The following is a 17,943-nucleotide window of genomic DNA, read 5'->3' on the forward strand; positions in this document are numbered from 1 at the left end:
AGGCATCCGTGGTGATGACCATGGAGTGAGGGGGTAGATGAAAAAGCAGACCCCTGGAAAGATTGGAGGAGTTCAACCACCATTGAAGAGAGCGCTGAAGAGACGATGTCACACAGATGGGATGAGAAAGAAGGTCCGTGGTCTGAGACCATTGGTTGGCTAGAGCCCACTGAGGTGTTCTGAGGTGGAGTCGTGCCAGAGGGAGCACATGGACCGTGGAAGCCATGTGGCCCAGGAGGACCATCATCTGCCGAGCAGGGATGGAGTGATGAAGGAGCACCTGGCGGCAAAGATGGAGCAGGGTCTGTTGACGGTCGGAGGGGAGGAACGCCCTCATCAGAGTGGTGTCGAGAACAGCTCCAATGAACTGAAGTCGCTGTGTGGGAAGCAGATGCGACTTGGGGTAGTTGATCTCGAACCCCAGAAGATGGAGGAAAGAGATGGTGTGTTGAGTGGCTTGTAGCACAAGCGGAGACGTAGGTGCTTTCACCAACCAATCGTCCAAGTAGGGGAACACCTGGAGGTTGTGAGACCTGAGGAAGGCCGCCACCACAATAAGGCACTTGGTGAACACCCTGGGCGATGATGCGAGGCCAAAGGGTAGCCCTTTTTGTACTGGTAGTGATGGTGCTGTATCTGAAACCGGAGGTAGCAACGTGAAGTCGGATTGATTGGAATGTGAGTGTAGGCCTCCTTGAGGTCTAGGGAACATAGCCAGTCGTGTTGAGAGAGAAGAGGGTAAAGTGTGGCAAGGGAGAGCATTCTGAACTTTTCCTTGACCAGACACTTGTTGAGGTCCCTGAGATCAAGGATGGGACGTAGGTCTCCTGTCTTCTTGGGTACCAGGAAGTAGCGGGAGTAGAATCCCTGACCCTCTTTGGTCTTGGGGGACTTCTTCGATGGCATTGAGAAGAAGGAGGGATTGAACCTCCTTGAGAAGGAGGAGGGTTTGAGAGGAGTGAGAAGCAGACTCTACGGGAGGATTGTCTGGTGGAAGAGTCTGGAAGTTGAGAGAGTAGCCGTGGCGAATGATGGTAAGGACCCACTGGTCTGATGTGATGACCTCCCAACGGCTGAGAAAAAGTTGCAGGCGTCCTCCGATAGGTTGAGGAAGAGGTAACGCTGGTGAGAGATTGGCTATGCCCTGGAGAAAGGAGTCAAAAGGGCTGAGAAGGTTTTGACTGAGGGAGAGGCTTGGCAGGTTGATGAGATTGGGAGCGAGCCTGAGTTTGCTGTTGTTGACGAGGTCGGCGAGGTTGTTGCGGAGGTGGATGAAGAGGTCTGGCTGAGAATCTGCGTTGGTATGAAGACTGCTGTCTATAGGGGCGAGCAGGCGGAGTCTTCTTCTTCGGTTTGATGAGAGTATCCCACCTGGTCTCGTGGGCAGAGAGTTTCTGGGTGGTGGAGTCTAGGGACTCTCCGAAAAGTTCATCACCAAGACAAGGTGCATTAGCCAGGCGGTCTTGGTGGTTAACGTCGAGGTCGGAAACTCTCAGCCAGGCCAGACGTCTCATGGCAACCGCCATGGCCGAAGCTCGAGAGGTGAGCTCGAAAGAATCATAAATAGAGCGCACCATGAATCTGCGGAGTTGGAGCAGACTGGAAATGTGTTGTTGGAAAAGAGGGACCTTACGTTCCGGAAGATACTTTTGTAATGAAGAGAGTTGTTGAACCAGATGCTTCATGTAGAAGGAGAAGTGAAAGGTGTAATTATTGGCTCTGTTTGCAAGCATTGAATTTTGATAAAGGCGCTTGCCAAATTTATCCATCGTTTTGCCCTCTCTGCCAGGAGGGGTAGAAGCATAAATACTGGATCCCTGGGTTCGACAAGAAGAGATTCATGGGGTAGTTGAGGTTTGTCAAACCCCAGGATAGGGATGACCCTGTAGAGACTATCCAGTTTTCTAGGGGCCCCCGGTACCGAGAGAGGGTTCTCCCAATTCTTGTAGAAAGTTTCCCTTAAGATGTCGTGGACGGGTAACTTTAGAAATTCTTTGGGGGGTTGCTTAGAGTCAGATTCTAATGGGATAGAGAGAGCTGCTGACATTTCCCGAAGAAATTTGGTGAACAAGGATTGTTCAGGCTTGGAACCGGTATCGATTGTGGAGGGCTCCTCGTCGGTTGAAGAAGCCTCATCGTCGGTACCGGGTTGGGATTCTTCCCAGAGGTCCGGGTCCCTGACGTCGGTGTGTATAGGACGGGACGGTGGTGTGGATGGTTCTGCGTGGCGAGTCTTAGAGAGAGATTTGCCAGAACGCATGGAGACGGTACCGGGGGAAGAAGAGCGGTGCCAGTCTCGGTCTCGGGGAGCTTGGCGACAGGCCTGATGTCGGAGAGGATCGGCATCAGAGTGTAGTTGCACGAGAGGGTGGATGGGTTCCGCCGCGAGCACCGGCATGGACGTGTTTAATGGTACCGATGGAGTCGACTCCGGTGGTATGGTGCGAGGCTCGGGCCGGTCCGGTACCGGAAGGAGCGGGGCCAATATTGTTGGCAACAGGTGTTGTAGTTGTTGCTGTAGCTGCTCCTGTAATTGAGTTTGGAGTATGGCCGCAATGCGGTCGTCCAGAGGAGGCACCGGTACCGTTTTTTCTTTTTCGGTACCATAGGTGCTGCTCTACGCCCCGGCGATGAGGAGGCCGATGACGAGGCACTCACCGAAATCGGGGCGGAGCGTTTACGGGGTCGGCTGGATGCCGGGAGGACCGGTGTCGCCGCCGTGGCAGGAGGGCGCTCAAGGGAAGTGGAAGGCTTCTTAGCTGGCTTACCTGACGCCATCGACCCCGAGGAAGGATCAGGCGGTGTGGAGGTAGTCGGTGCCGACTTTAGCGGCGCCGTCGATGGTGTGGCAGACTCCATGGCAGATCCGGTGCCAAAAAGGATGTTCTGCTGGATCTGCCTATTCTTTAACGTACGTTTTTTTTAGAGTAGCACAGCGGGTGCAGGTGTCAGCCCGATGCTCTGGACCCAGGCACTGTAAGCACCAGTTGTGCGGGTCAGTGAGAGAGATCGGGCGTGCACACCGCTGGCACTTCTTAAAACCCGGCTGAGGGGGCATGAATGGAAACACGGCCTCCACAAAATCAAACCCGGAGGCTGTATGTTGGCAACAGGCCCCGCCGGGGCCGGCCAGAAAAATAAAGGAAAAGACAAATTAAAGAATTATTATTTTTTTTTTTTAGACAAAAAAGAAACCCGAAGGGAAAAAAGCAAAAAAGGAAGAAAATTACGCGAGCGGGAAGGCAAAGTAGGATATTTCAACAGCCGTTGAAAGCACATGCGTCTTCTTCGCTCCGCGGAAACGAAGAAACTGGGGACCACGCTCTCCTCCGTCGAGCGGGAAGGCACCTGCGCATGCGCGGTGCGGTCAACTAGAACTTTCTAGTTAAAAGTGTCCGTACCGGGGCTCCGTCGATGACGTCACCCATACGTTAAGAATATGCTGCCTGCTTGTCCTGGGATAATAGATTATATTTATTGTATGGCGAATCATATTGCACTAAGGCATAAAACTATGAAGAGAAGGGAAAATGTTTGGGGACCATTTGAAAATACTTCTGTTGATTAGTCAATTCATATTAAGTTTATAAGCTACCAAGATCTATTGAGAGTAGTGTTCTAAGTTTGCAACTGAACTAAGCCCCCTGCTCTCACCAAGTTCTCTTTTTTTACTTTTGCTTGGGGGTGTTAAAGAGAGAAAAATAGTAAAGTTGGGGGTTACTTTCTGTAGATCAAATTATGGAAAGCTGTGACCCAATGTTAATTACAGCTTCTACATGTTTGTAACTTCAGAGTAGGTTGTCTTTGGAACTACAGGCCTCGGGCTGCTCAGGGTCTGCTGTCTGGTAAAGATCTTGGCCATCATTCTTGTACACTGGCCATAAGATCATCTAGGCCAGGGGTAGGCAATTACGGTCCTCGAGAGCCAGAGCCAGGTCAGGTTTTCAGGATATCCACAATGAATATGTATGAGATGGATTTGTATGCACTGCCTCCTTGAGATGCAAATCTATCTCATGCATATTTATTGTGGATATCCTGAAAACCTGACCTGGTTCTGGCTCTCGAGGACCAGAATTGCCTAACCCTGATCTAGGCCCTTGTCAAACAGCATCTGTTCCCTGAAAAGGAGCCTGCTCAGCGTTGCTTTAGAGATTGAATCACCCATCCATTGTCTGATCCAAGCATACAATGGGCAGAAATTGAATATGCTGAGACTTTCCCCATGACTTTGATTATATCAGAGTGCATCCCCTACATAGTCTACTCCAGCTAACAAGCTGTGGCAGAGGTTCAGTCTCCACAAAGTTCTTATTTCGTATCCTGGAACGATAGGTGCGTACCAAGAAGGAGGCTGTGGCTGCAGCCTTAATCTCTAAGGCTAGAGACTCAAACTACCTTCTGAGCACCATATTCACTCTGTGGTCTTGCAGATCCGAAGTGCATTTGGTCACCTGGGCTACTAAGGAATCTATCTCTGGCACAGCAAACATTTACTAGAATTCCTGATCCATGTGATACAGTTTAGTTATGGTTTTAGCCACCTTCAGGGGTCTCCCAGGGTTCTGTGACTAGGATTCTCATGTCAGGATGCCAAATGAAAGAAGTGGGTTGAGCCCAGACCCCACTCAGAAGAGAACACTGAGAGGATGGGGTCTATCTTCAGTTCTTGAAGGGACTCAGTAATGATCTCCAGCAGTGCAGAGGATTTAAATAGTCAGTGAATGGAGGGACCCTCTCCCTGGTCTATGGTCAATATTCCATCCTGGTCCTCCATATGAGAGGTTGCCTCTCCCATCTGAGAAGTCTAACTTTAGGACAATAAAGAGATTAAATCTGATCCCTTGTCCTCAGACTATCAAGGGACTATCAGAGTTCAGAATAGCCTCCGCTCTCAGTGAAGAAATGCTTTGAGCATCCAGAGGGGCCTGCACATTGGTCCGTTCACCAGTAGATCTAATAGATGGAGTTCTGCCTTGTGCATAAGCTTGCCAGAGGAGATTATTGAAATCCGGGATAAAGGCCTGAGTGGGTAACTCTCCTTATTCCTTAGGGCTGCGAAGCATCTACGCCATTACAGTGTGCAGAGCTGCTGTCCCGGGACTCCAGAAGATGTTTCATTCCCCCCAGCAGGACCATCTGCCTTTTTCCAGCCCTAGAGGACTACAGAGGGACTAAGTCCAAAGCGCTCCTCCCTCCATCCCATGCCACATAGTACAAGGGCACTTTTCAGCCGTCCATCCAGCACAAATAAGGCAAGACATAGGTGTATTAGGGATCAGTTTTGAAGCAAAATGAGGATTTTTGAAGAAGTTGGGGGAAAAAAAAAAAAAAAAAAAATCAGGAAATCCAAGATGGTCACTGCTTTGGCACTGAAAAACTGCTTCAAAATGCTTCAGGGCTGATCAAAATTTCAAAAAACAGAACTTTAGAGGAGGGGGGATCAAAGATCAGAAAGATACCTTCATGCTCGCCTACAAAAGGAAGAACTGAAGGAGGCCAGAAGAGACTGTGGAGGAGAAGGAGGAGCTAAAAAGCTGCAATTGACATCTTCTGCCATATGCTTGTGAGCACAGATGGATAACCCTGTGGTACAGCATACCATCCCTATTGCACTGGAAATCATGATTTAAATCAAATCTACCCTGCTAAAAAGCAAATGAATTTTGCAGATTTTTGAACATGATTGAACAGGTTATCTCCACTGGCCACATGGACAATTGGGCCAACCACCTCAGATGAGAAAAATGGTTAGCTCACTTTCCTGTAAGACCATCCAAGTATTTATTTTTGGAGATGACATGGAGATGAGCAAAATGAACACCCCTGAGACATTAGACAAAATGAGAAGTAATCTACAGTAGGGAGAGAGTGGCTTTAGGCGCCTGGGTCAATCAGGGACTTAGGCCCCACCCAGTGTATCCCAAAATGAACACTCCTGAGACAGAAGACAAATTGAGAAGTGATCTACAGTAGGGAGGGAGAGGCCTTAAGCACCTGGGCCAATCAGGGCCTTAGGTCTCACCCAGAGCATCCCACAATGCACTGGAAAGGGAAAGGTACCATTTTGAAGAAGCGGGCCTGCTGGCAGGAGGGAGTAGGCATCCTTCCTGCTGGATCATCATTTAAGTTACAGGTTTGTGGGGTTCAGGGTTGTTGGGGGGTTAGGGGGTTCAAAGGGGCCCAAGCAGTAGGAGGTAGTGGGCAGCCTTCCTGCCAATCTTAGGGGGGGGGGAAGGTCATCTGCCTACCACAGCCAGCTCAGCATAGCAGGGGAATTGCCTCCAATCAGCTGAGCCAGCAGAACTGAATCCTGCCGGCTCAGCTGATTGGGGATTCCCATGACGTGATCAGCTGATGGCAAGCGGTGTCTACTGTTAGGATTGGGAAATGTAGGCCAGCATTTTTCAGGCTTATATTTCATGTGTCTGTCTCCCATCTACAGAGACATGTTCCGCTGCTTAAGCCCACCCAAGTCCACTTCCAGGCAAAACCACACCCACGCCCTGCCTTGGGCATGTTTAAATATCCCTACATGTCTCTGTAGATGTGCTATGCACGCCTAAAAAGTAGGCTTCCATTCTTGCACTTTCTTTTTTTCAAACGGGTGTCCCAATTGGCTGGTGAGAAGGCGGTAGAACGTCTACCACCGCCTACAATCAGGATGGCGTTTGAAGAATCAGCTCCAAAAGGGTTAAAAAGAAAACTGTCATATTTAAACTCTCAAACTTGTTCCACATGATATGTTGCTCAAAACGAGCCATGGTGCAGTTCTAGAAAATCCTAGGGAAAACAGATAACTTTGCAGGTAGTTAACCAACTGTTTCACTGACCCAACCTAACGTTTTTCCCAAGAAATGTTAAACATGAGCTTCTGAGACCACACATGTCATTTCTTCACCACAAACCTCATGAATACAAAGAGGATATTATACTTCTTATTCTATATATCCACATCACACACTCAAGCCAGACTGAAATCTTCAGTATTTTCAGTTCCCTATGTAGACTGGGTTTAACAGAATTACCAATACTTTTTTGTATATAAAATAAGGATTTTAGATTTTTATAAAGTTCTCAGAAGCAGCATTCTGACAAGAAGCTTGTCTGTACGAGTATAAGCCGCTTAGCTTCCTCATCAGCTCACATTTTTTTAAAGTTGTTTTCGCTTTTATATATCAAATTTCTGTCAACTTTAAACTGTAAGATTAGCTTATTTTTCAGCTCATCTTCTGACTTCCAGCTTCAAACCACCATGCATGTTTCACCGTATAACATCAGCTGAAAGATAGGCTAATCTTACAGTTTAAAGTTGACAGAAATTTGATATATAAAAAAATTAACAGAAATTTGATATATAAAAGCGAAAACAACGTAAGAAAAAAGGTGAGCCGATGAGGAAATTTGGCAGCTTATACTTTCAGACAAGCTTTTTGTCAGAGTGCTACTTTTGAGAGTTCTTTAAAAATTTTAAACCCTTATTTTATATACAAAAAAAGTATTGGTAATACTGTTAAACCCAGTCTTCATAGGAAATTGAAAATACTGAAGATATCAGTCTGGCTTGAGTGTGTGATGTGAATATATTGAATAGCCAGGTGTAAATGTTATGGACAAAGTGTAAGGCATACTTAACACTTTTCTCTGTTCCTTTTTTTTTTTTTTTTTTTAATAAACAGACATTTTTACACATTTGTGATATATTTTGATATTCTATTGCAAAGTGATTTTGGAGAAGATTTGTTGATTTAATTATTTACTAATTACAAATGTTGGCCCCCCTGACATAGAGGCAACAGGACTGACAGCAGGGCACAGGGTTAGAAAATGTCAAAGCACATAAAACTGTGTGGGGTCCACCCAGAAATAATGAAGTGGAACTCGCACTACAGTAATGTTCCATTGTTCTCTCTACTCTATTACTGAAGCCTTTTTAAGATTAAAAGACTTTTTGACCTTTCAGTGATAAACATAGAACAGATTCCTTACTATATGGTTCCTTGAGCACAGCAGAGGGTGACAGTTTGATAAAATACTCAAAGACACAAAGCAACAGCTGGAATGAGATCACCAGGTCATCCTCCATCTGTAACACTTTTCCTGAAATCATCAAAAGGAAATGGTGAGTGCACACTCTGTATTTAAATCTAACGCTCTCCACAAAAAAAACCCCATCCGAACATAGAAAGACAACAATACCTATAAATAACAAATAGGAAAAAGTCAATGCATAGCACAATCCAATAGAACTTAATTACTATGGAAAAAAAAACTCAGACAATACCAGCCACAAGTGTAGGTCTAAAGACTTTATGCTATGCCTAACATAAATCAACATTAAGGTCATTATGTTCTGTGCATTCACATTACCATGTTGCCAAAACTTGCTCATGAAATAAATGTCATTTTTATGTTTAAATCATTTTTATTAAAGACTGTCCAATAATACAAATTTTTATGCAGAACACATCAACCAAACCATGGATAATAAAATGGATAAATGTGTCTACTATAATTTTCATTTTTCTTTCCCTTTCACCCCCAGGGCTGCTAAATGAAACATAAAAGACGAAATAGTCAACATAAAGTTAATTCAACAATCTGCTATGGGCCAATGGTGTAAGGGTAGCCCAAAATCTTTCCCAAGTACTTTGAAAAGGAAATCATGTCTGTAACATCCAGTCTCGCTCCAAAGAAAGTAAAATTATCATTTGTATTCTCCAAGTTGCTAACGGTGAAGCTGCAGCCTCTAACCAATACAACAAAATGGACTACTTTGCTAACAAGATCACTCTTCCATAAAAAATCCATTAGATCATGAGTACAAGATATGACACTGGAAAGATAAGAACATAAGATATCAAACAAAAGCATGGGAGTCAGTCCAAAATGCTGGGACCATCGAGCTGAAATATTTTGAAAGACTTGTTGCAAAAAAAAAAAAAAAGATTATCTTGGGACCCTGCCAAAACAAGTGTCCCAAAGTGGCTGGATGAAAACTGCATTTAGGACAGTGAGCCATAGTGCTAATTGTAGCTCTGTGTGCTCGAGCTAGAGAAACATACAAATGTAAAATAAATTTATATTGTAGCTGAACCAGACAGGTTTTTCAAGTTCCGAAAGTACTCCTTCAAGAGAAATGTTGTGAGATCAACAGACAAATCTCTATTCCAAGCAATGGAACTCGCTGCTGAGAACCTAGTGCAGGGATGGGCAACTCCGGTCCTCGAGGGCTGGAATCCAGTCGGGTTTTCAGGATTTCCCCAATGAATATGCATGAGATTTATTTGCATGCACTGCTTTCAATGCATATTCATTGGGGGACTGGAATGTTCATTGGGGGACTGGAATGTTCCGTCTGCAGAATCGGAAAGAAGTAGGGAGATTGTGGATGCCTTTCAAGAGGCTCTGCTCAGACAAATGGAACCCACAAGGGAAAAAGCGATATTGAATCTGGTCCTCACAAATGGAGAGAGTATCTCTAATGTTCGAGTGGGTGCTCACTTGGGAAGTAGCGATCATCAAACGGTTTGGTTTGATATAACGGCTAAAGTGGAGAGCGGTCACACGATACTTAAAGTCCTAGATTTCAAACGTACGGACTTTAATGCTATGGGAGAGTACCTGAAGAAAGAGCTGTTAGGATGGGAGGACATAAGAGAAGTGGAAAGACAGTGGTCTAAGATGAAAGGAGCAATAAAAATGGCTACGGACCTTTATGTGAAGAAAATCAATAAAAACAAGAGAAAAAGGAAGCCGATATGGTTCTCCAACCTAGTGGCTGAGAAAATAAAGGCGAAAGAATTGGCGTTCGTGAAATATAAAAAAAACGAAGAAGAGGAGAGCAGAAAGGACTACAGGGGGAAACTGAAAGAAGCCAAGAGAGAGATACGTCTGGCGAAAGCACAGGCGGAAGAACAAATGGCTAAAAATGTAAAAAAGGGAGACAAAAATTTTTTCAGATATATTAGTGAAAGGAGGAAGATGAAAAATGGAATTGCTAGGCTAAAAGATGCTGGGAACCAATATGTGGAAAGTGATGAGGAGAAAGCGAATGTGCTAAACAAATACTTCTGTTCTGTGTTCACAGAAGAAAATCCTGGAGAAGGACCAAGATTGTCTAGCAAAGTTACATGAGAAAATAGAGTAGATTCTGCGCCGTTCACGGAGGAGGGTGTTTATGAGCAACTTGAAAAACTGAAGGTTGACAAAGCAATGGGACCAGACGGGATCCATCCCAGGATACTAAGGGAGCTCAGAGAGGTTCTGGCGAGTCCTATTAAAGACTTGTTCAACAAATCTCTATAGACGGGAGTGATTCCTGGGGATTGGAGGAGAGCGGATGTGGTCCCTATTCATAAAAGTGGTCACAGGGATGAAGCAGGAAAATACAGGCCGGTGAGCCTCACTTCAGTTCTTGGAAAAATAATGGAAGTTTTGCTGAAAGAAAGGATAGTGTACTTCCTTGAATCTAATGGGTTATAGGATCCAAGGCAACATGGCTTTACAAAAGGTAAATCGTGCCAAATGAACCTGATTGAATTTTTTGATTGGGTGACCAGAGAGCTGGATCGAGGACATATGCTAGATGTAATTTACTTGGATTTCGGCAAAGCCTTTGATACAGTTCCTCATAGGAGGCTGTTGAACAAACTTGAAGGGCTGAAGTTAGGACCCAAAGTGGTGAATTGGGTCAGAAACTGGCTGTCGGACAGACGCCAGAGGGTGGTGGTTAATGGAAGTCGCTCGAAGGAAGGAAAGGTGAGTAGTGGAGTCCCTCAGGGATCAGTGCTGGGGCCAATCCTGTTCAATATGTTTGTGAGTGACATTGCTGAAGGGTTAGAAGGAAAAGTGTGCCTTTTTGCAGATACCACCAAGATTTGTAACAGAGTAGACACCGAAGAGGGAGTGGAAAATATGAAAAAGGATCTGCAAAAGTTAAAGGAATGGTCTAATGGTCTAAAATTCAATGCAAAGAAATGCAGAGTAATGCATTTGGGGATTAATAATAGGACAGAACCGTATATGCTGGGAGGAGAGAAGCTGATATGCACGGACTGGGAGAGGGACCTTGGGGTGATAGTGTCCGAAGATCTAAAGGTGAAAAAACAGTGTGATAAGGCAGTGGCTGCTGCCAGAAGGATGCAGGGCTGTATAAAGAGAGGCGTAGTCAGTAGAAGGGAGAAGGTGTTGATGCTCCTGTACAGGTCATTGGTAAGGCCCCACTTGGAGTATTGTGTTCAATTTTGGAGACCGTATCTGGCGAAGGACGTAAGAAGACTTGAGGCGGTCAAGAGGAGGGTGACGAAAATGATAGGAGGATTGCGCCAGAAGACGTATGAGGAGAGACTGGAAGCCCTGAATATGTATACCCTCGAGGAAAGGAGAGACAGGGGAGATATGATACAGACATTCAAATACTTGAAGAGTATTAACGTAGAACAAAATCTTTTTCAGAGAAAGGAAAATGGTAAAACCAGAGGACATAATTTGAGGTTGAGGGGTGGTAGATTCAAAGGCAATGTTAGGAAATTCTACTTTACGGAGAGGGTAGTGGATGCCTGGAATGCGCTCCCTAGAGAGGTGGTGGAGAGTAAAACTGTGACTGAGTTCAAAGAAGCGTGGGATGAACACAGAAGATTTAGAATCAGAAAATAATATTAAATATTGAACTAAGGCCAGTACTGGGCAGACTTGCACGGTCTGTGTCTGTATATGGCCGTTTGGTGGAGGATGGGCTGGGGAGGGCTTCAATGGCTGGGAGGGCTGGAGTAAGTCTTAACAGAGATTTCGGCAGTTGGAACCCAAGCACAGTGCAGGGTAAAGCTTTGGATTCTTGTCCAGAAATAGCTAAGAAGAAAAAATTAAAAATTTAAATTGAATCAGGTTGGACAGACTGGCAGGACCATTTGGGTCTTTATCTGCCGTCATCTACTATGTTACTATGAATCCTGAAAACCCGACTGGATTTCAGCCCTCGAGGACCAGAGTTGCACACCCCTGATCTAATGTATATGCAGTACTAAGGCCTAGATTCACTAAACCAGGGGTAGGGAACTCCGGACTTTGAGAGCCGTATTCCAGTCGGGTTTTCAGGATTTCCCAAATGAATATGCATTGAACGCAGTGCATGCAAATAGATCTCATGCATATTCGTTGGGGAAATCCTGAAAACCCGATTGGAATACGGCTCTCGAGGACCGGAGTTCCCTACCCCTGCACTAAACTTACCAATCCTATAAGGATGGTCGCAAAACTGGGTTTGCAATCGTTCCTGTTCCCTGACCCGATTCACTAAACTGCTGTCTGATGAATCTCCCATCCGATCCGATCCACCCATGCAAATAAGTAAAACTCCATGCAAAATAGCCAAGAGATTGATTCACTAACAATTGCTTGGCTATTTTGCATTGGGTTTTACCATTGCAAAACCTGACTGCTATAGACCTGTCGGTAACTGTGTTTACCAACAGGTCTGCCTATTTTTTTTTTTATGGCACTGATATCTGGCTAATATTTTTTTATGGCAAAATATCTGGCCAATAAAAAAAAAAAAAAAGCCGCCCCCCCTGACAAATCCTGACCCCCCTGACCTCCGTGCAAATCATTTGCATGCAAAAAAGATAATGAAGGTCAATCGCTGTTTCAAAATCAGCCAACAGTGATTGAATCGCTATTTTTAGTGAATCTGGGTCTAAGTATGTCCTGCACATCTTCACATAAACATGTCCACCTAAGACTGTTAACATAGTGATGAAGTTGAAGATAAGCCTAATAATTATGGCTGTACTCTGATTAAAAATTTTAATTGTGCGGTTAATCACATGATCCAAATGTAAGAATTGAAACAAATTTAGCATGTACACATAATTGTATGTTAACATTTTTTTATTGATCCTAAACATTCAACCAATAACTTTGATTCCAGTTTCCTTAAAATATAATTCCTTCAGACATGTGAAAGGCAATTCTATAAGCTTGCACATGTGCCAATTAAGTGCCAAACATGGATTGTATTAATTTTTGGAGGGATTTAGTTAGCGTCTTTCTCAGGAGTAGTTGTAGGTGAGCTACATTCAGGTACACTAGGGGTTCCCCAAGGGAATTAGAATCAAAGTTTGTGCTTGAAGCAATGGAAGGTTTCTTGCTCGAGATCACAGAGACCAGCAGCGAGATTTGAACCTGGCTTTACTGTTTGTTAGCCTGGTATTCTAACCACTAGGCTACTCTGTCACAAAGCTGTAGTTACTTCCATAGATCACAGGGACCAGCAGCAAAATTTGAACATGATATTCTAACCACTAGACTACTCTTCTACAATGCTGCAGTTACTTGCAAAAGTGTATGAAGAGTTATTCTATAAGATAGCGCCTAAGTCGAGCCTCAACAGATTTTCACTGAACCTAAAAGCCAGCCCCAAAACTTGGCAGCCAGCAGCTGAAACTTCTTATTTCTCTCCACCCTACACCCAACATTGACCACAGTGAAATTCGAGTGTGTATTAGGGATCCCCTTTGTGATCAGTGGTAGCTCCTTTACAAACTCATTTACTGACTTTCCTGTTGAGGGCAGGGTCAGGAACAAAACTCACGGGGACAGGACAGGGAAATTGAGTTCCTGCAAGGACAGGGACAAATTTGTCTCCATGTCATTCTCTAGTTTTGAAGGAGCCGATTGCTTTGCACCACCCCTGCAACAACGGTGTGTTTCTGTTCCCTGCTGTGATTCAGCTTACTGGAAGACTGAGCTGCACAGTGCAAGAAGTTTGGGCTTGTTTTGTGGTTTCAAGTCCCATGACAGGGATACTAGCAGTTGTGCACATTGCACAGCACACTTAAGAACACCAGCTATGTTAGCCATCGATTGGTGTCACATCACATACCTGATGGGTACATAAGAACATAAGAATTACCGCTGCTGGGTCAGACCAGTGGTCCATTGCGCCCAGCAGTCCGCTGGTATGGGTCCCCACTTCTCTATCATACACTTCTCCCCCCTTCCCACCTATTCCTCTCACCTTGCTACAGCAGAAGTAAAAGTGTGTTTTCAGTTCCCTGCTGCACAGTGCAGGAAGTTTGGGCTGGCTCATGGTCCTGGAAGAAGAATACTATCATTTGGACACATTGCACAGCGCACTTAGGTACACCAGCTGACATCAGTTGTGCCTATAGCTTGGCACCACAGTGGCTTTGGCTAGTATTCTATAAGGGTTTGGGATGTGCCATAAAGCCATTATAGAATTAGCACTCAGCATATGAGATTGGGTCACCTAAATTGGGGGCAGCATTGTAGTGGTTAGAGCACCAGGTGGACAGCCAGCAAGGCTATAGAGTACACAAATGAATGAATTATTGATTATACCAGCTATTTAGACAAAGCAGTTGATTGGCACTTTCAGGGAGCAGAGATGATCTAAGTTTGTCAATAATAAAGCCTGCTTTTGAGAATAAACGTTCACATGGCATGGCAGTTATCCTGCTCCTTTTGCGTTTCCACCACTGCTGGATGCCTGAAGATTTAAAATTACAGGGGCCGGGGAGGAGGTAGGGGAGGGAGTAAGGAGCTGGAGAGAGAGAGGTCGTGCCACAGGATTCCGCTGTGGGGAAAGAACATACGCTGCACGGGCTGGGAATGGGGGATTGGGAAGGACAGATGTTGCATGGGCTGAGAGGGGGCTGGGAAGAACAGATGCTGCATTGGCTGGAGGGATAGGAAGGGAGGAAAAAAGATGCTGCACAGGTGGGGTGGTGGGAAGAGAAAGCACAGTTACTTACCGTAACAGTTGTTATCCAGGGACAGCAGGCAGATATTCCCACACATGGGTGACGTCACCGACGGAGCCCCGCAGTGGACAGCCTCGAAAGCAAACTTGCTTGAAGATCTCGATCTTTCGAGCACTGTACCGCGCATGCGCGCGTGCCTTCCCGCCCGAACTAGGGGGCGCATCTCCTGAGAGGATCCTCAGTTCAGATACCTAGCCAAGAAGCCAACCAGGGGAGGTGGGAGGGTTGTGGGAATATCTGCCTGCTGTCCCTGGATAACAACTGTTACGGTAAGTAACTGTGCTTTATCCCAGCACAAGCAGGCAGCATATTCCCACACATGGGTGACCTCCAAGCTAAGTAAAAAGGGATGGAGGGAAGTTGGCAATTTACGAAAAAAGATTTTGCAAAACAGATTGGCCAAAGTGGCCATCCCTCCTGGATAAGGAATTCAGACAATAATGAGAGGTGAAAGTATGAACCGAGGACCAAGTGGCAGCTTTGCAGATTTCCTCAATGGGAGTTGATCGAAGGAAAGCTACAGATGCCGCCATAGCTCTAACTTTGTGGCCCGTCACTCGACCTTGCAGAGGAAGACCAGCCTGAGTGTAGCAGAAAGAAATACAAGCAGCCATCCAGTTGGAGATTGTGCGTTTTGATATAGGACGTCCCAACTTGTTTGGATCAAATGAGATGAAAAGTTGAGGAGATGTTCTGTGAAGTTGAGTGCGTTGGAGGTAGAAAGCCAAAGCACGTTTACAGTCCAAGGTATGAAGAGCAGCTTCTCCAGGATGAGAATGAGGCTTTGGAAAAAACACAGGTAGAACAATAGACTGATTGATGTGAAATTCTGAAACAACTTTAGGTAAGAATTTAGGATGAGTACGGAGGACCACTTTGTCATGGTGAAAAACTGTGAAGGGTGGATCTGCAACTAAAGCTTGTAGCTCACTGACTCTTCGAGCAGAAGAGAGAGCAATCAAAAACACAGCTTTCCAAGTGAGATACTTGAGGTGGGCTTTGTCAAGCGGTTCAAAAGGAGGTTTCTTAAGTTGAGCTAAAACAACATTGAGATCCCAAACCACTGGAGGTGGTTTAATCGGTGAATGGAGATTGAGAAGTCCTTTCATAAAGCGAGAAACGATAGGATGTGCAGAAAGGGGTTTTCCATCCAAAAGCTGATGAAAAGCAGCTATAGCACTAAGATGGACTCGAATAGATGTAGTTTGAAGTCCAGATTGTGATAAATGGAGTAAGTAGTCCAGAACGGATGTCAAGGAGGAAGATCTGGGTGGCAAGTGACGTGTAGAACACCAAGCAGAGAATCTAGTCCACTTCTGGCCATAACATTGTCTAGTTGATGGTTTTCTGGAAGCAAGTAAGATATCTTGAACAGACGGAGAGAATTGAGAAAAGTCTGTTATGCAGAAAGGTACCAAGCTGTTAAATGTAGAGACTGCAGATTGGGATGAAGCAAGGATCCTTGACTCTGCGTGAGTAGAGAGGGAAATACTGGTAGAAGAAGAGGCTCCCTGGTGCTGAGTTGAAGTAGAAGGGAGAACCAAGGTTGTCTGGGCCACCGAGGAGCTATCAGAATCATGGTGGCAAGTTCTGACTTCAGTTTGACTAGAGTCTTGAGAATCGGAGGAAACGGAGGAAAAGCATAAAGGAACTGATTCCTCCAGTCCAGTAGAAACGCATCCGCTTCGAGACGTTGAGGGGCATAGATGCGGGAGCAAAATTGAGGCAGTTTGAAGTTGAGAGGTGACGCAAACAAATCTATCTGTGGAGTTCCTCAACGGACAAAGATTTGGCGAAGAGTAGGAGAATTGAGTGTCCATTCGTGAGGCTGTAGAAGACGACTCAATTTGTCTGCCAAATAATTGTGTTGAACCTGAATATAAACAGCTCTGAGGAAGATGTTGTGAAGAATTGCCCAATGCCACAATTTCAGAGCTTCTTGACAGAGGGAGTGAGAGCCCGTCCCTCCCTGTTTGTTGACATAATACATGGCTACCTGGTTGTCGGTACGTACAAGAATCACCATGTCATGAAGGAGATGTTGAAAAGCTTTGAGAGCATAGAATATCGCTCTGAGTTCCAGACGGTCTGCTTGAGTCCAGAGACCCTGAGTGCGAAGACCGTCCACATGAGCTCCCCATGCGTACATTGATGAGTCGGTTGTGAGGACTTTCTGATGAGGAAGAGGGTGGAACAGCAAGCCTCTGGAAAGATTTAAAGAGAGCATCCACCAACGGAGAGACTTCCGCAATGAAGGAGTTATGGAAATCAGTCGAGTTGGTGGATCCACTGATTGCTGCCATTGGGATGCCAGTGTCCATTGAGGAATACGAAGGTGAAGTCTGGCAAAAGGAATCACATGAACTGTAGAAGCCATGTGACCGAGCAGAACCATCATCTTTCATGCTGGAACAGTTGAAAGTTGGAAGAGTTGTTGAGAAATCTGAAGCAGGGCGGCCTGACGTGGTTGTGGAAGGTATGCTCTCAGATTGATAGTGTCCAGAGTTGCTCCTATGAATTGGAGAGACTGAGAAGGAGTCAACTGAGATTTGGGAAAGTTGATGTGAAATCCCAAACTTTGTAGAAAAAGAATAGTCTGTTGGGTCGCTGCAATAACCCCTGAAAAAGAGGAAGCCTTTATGAGCCAGTCGTCTAGGTATGGAAATACTTGGCGACCCTGGTTGCGAAGAGCTGCAGCCACGACCACGAGACATTTTGTGAAAACCCTGGGAGAAGAAGCCAATCCGAAGGGGAGAACTCGGTACTGCAGATGAAGACTTCCTACTTGGAATCTGAGGTACTTGCGAAATGCTGGATGAATAGGGATATGAGTATACGCCTCTTTGAGATCGAGGGAACACATCCAATCCCCTTGGTCCATTAAGGAATATAAAGTTGGCAGTGTGAGCATTCGAAATTTCTCTTTGATTAGATATTTGTTGAGAGCTCTGAGATCCAGGATCGGTCGCAAATCCCCCGTCTTTTTGGGAACTAGAAAATAACGGGAGTAGAATCCCAAGTTCCTTTGGGAAAGAGGAACTTCCTCCACAGCTTGTAGGAGAAGCAGAGCTCGAGCTTCTTGGAGAAGAAGGGGAAGATGTGACTGATTGGAAGGACACTCTCTTGGATGGCGATCTGGAGGTACCTGAAGGAGCCGAAG

General features: G+C 45.3%; 1 protein-coding gene across 2 annotated transcripts in view; it reads right to left on the minus strand.

The window, feature by feature from the left end:
* RB1 (RB transcriptional corepressor 1) overlaps window positions 1-17,943 on the minus strand; it is a 382,409-nt gene that overhangs the window by 320,629 nt on the left and 43,837 nt on the right. For both annotated transcript variants that reach the window (XM_033948118.1, XM_033948117.1), the window contains exon 7: window positions 7,990-8,100. In XM_033948118.1, coding sequence (XP_033804009.1) covers window positions 7,990-8,100 — 111 coding nt within the window. The remainder of the gene's footprint in view (window positions 1-7,989; window positions 8,101-17,943) is intronic.

This window comes from Geotrypetes seraphini, chromosome 6 (genome assembly GCF_902459505.1).
Source record: "Geotrypetes seraphini chromosome 6, aGeoSer1.1, whole genome shotgun sequence".
NCBI lineage: Eukaryota > Metazoa > Chordata > Amphibia > Gymnophiona > Dermophiidae > Geotrypetes > Geotrypetes seraphini.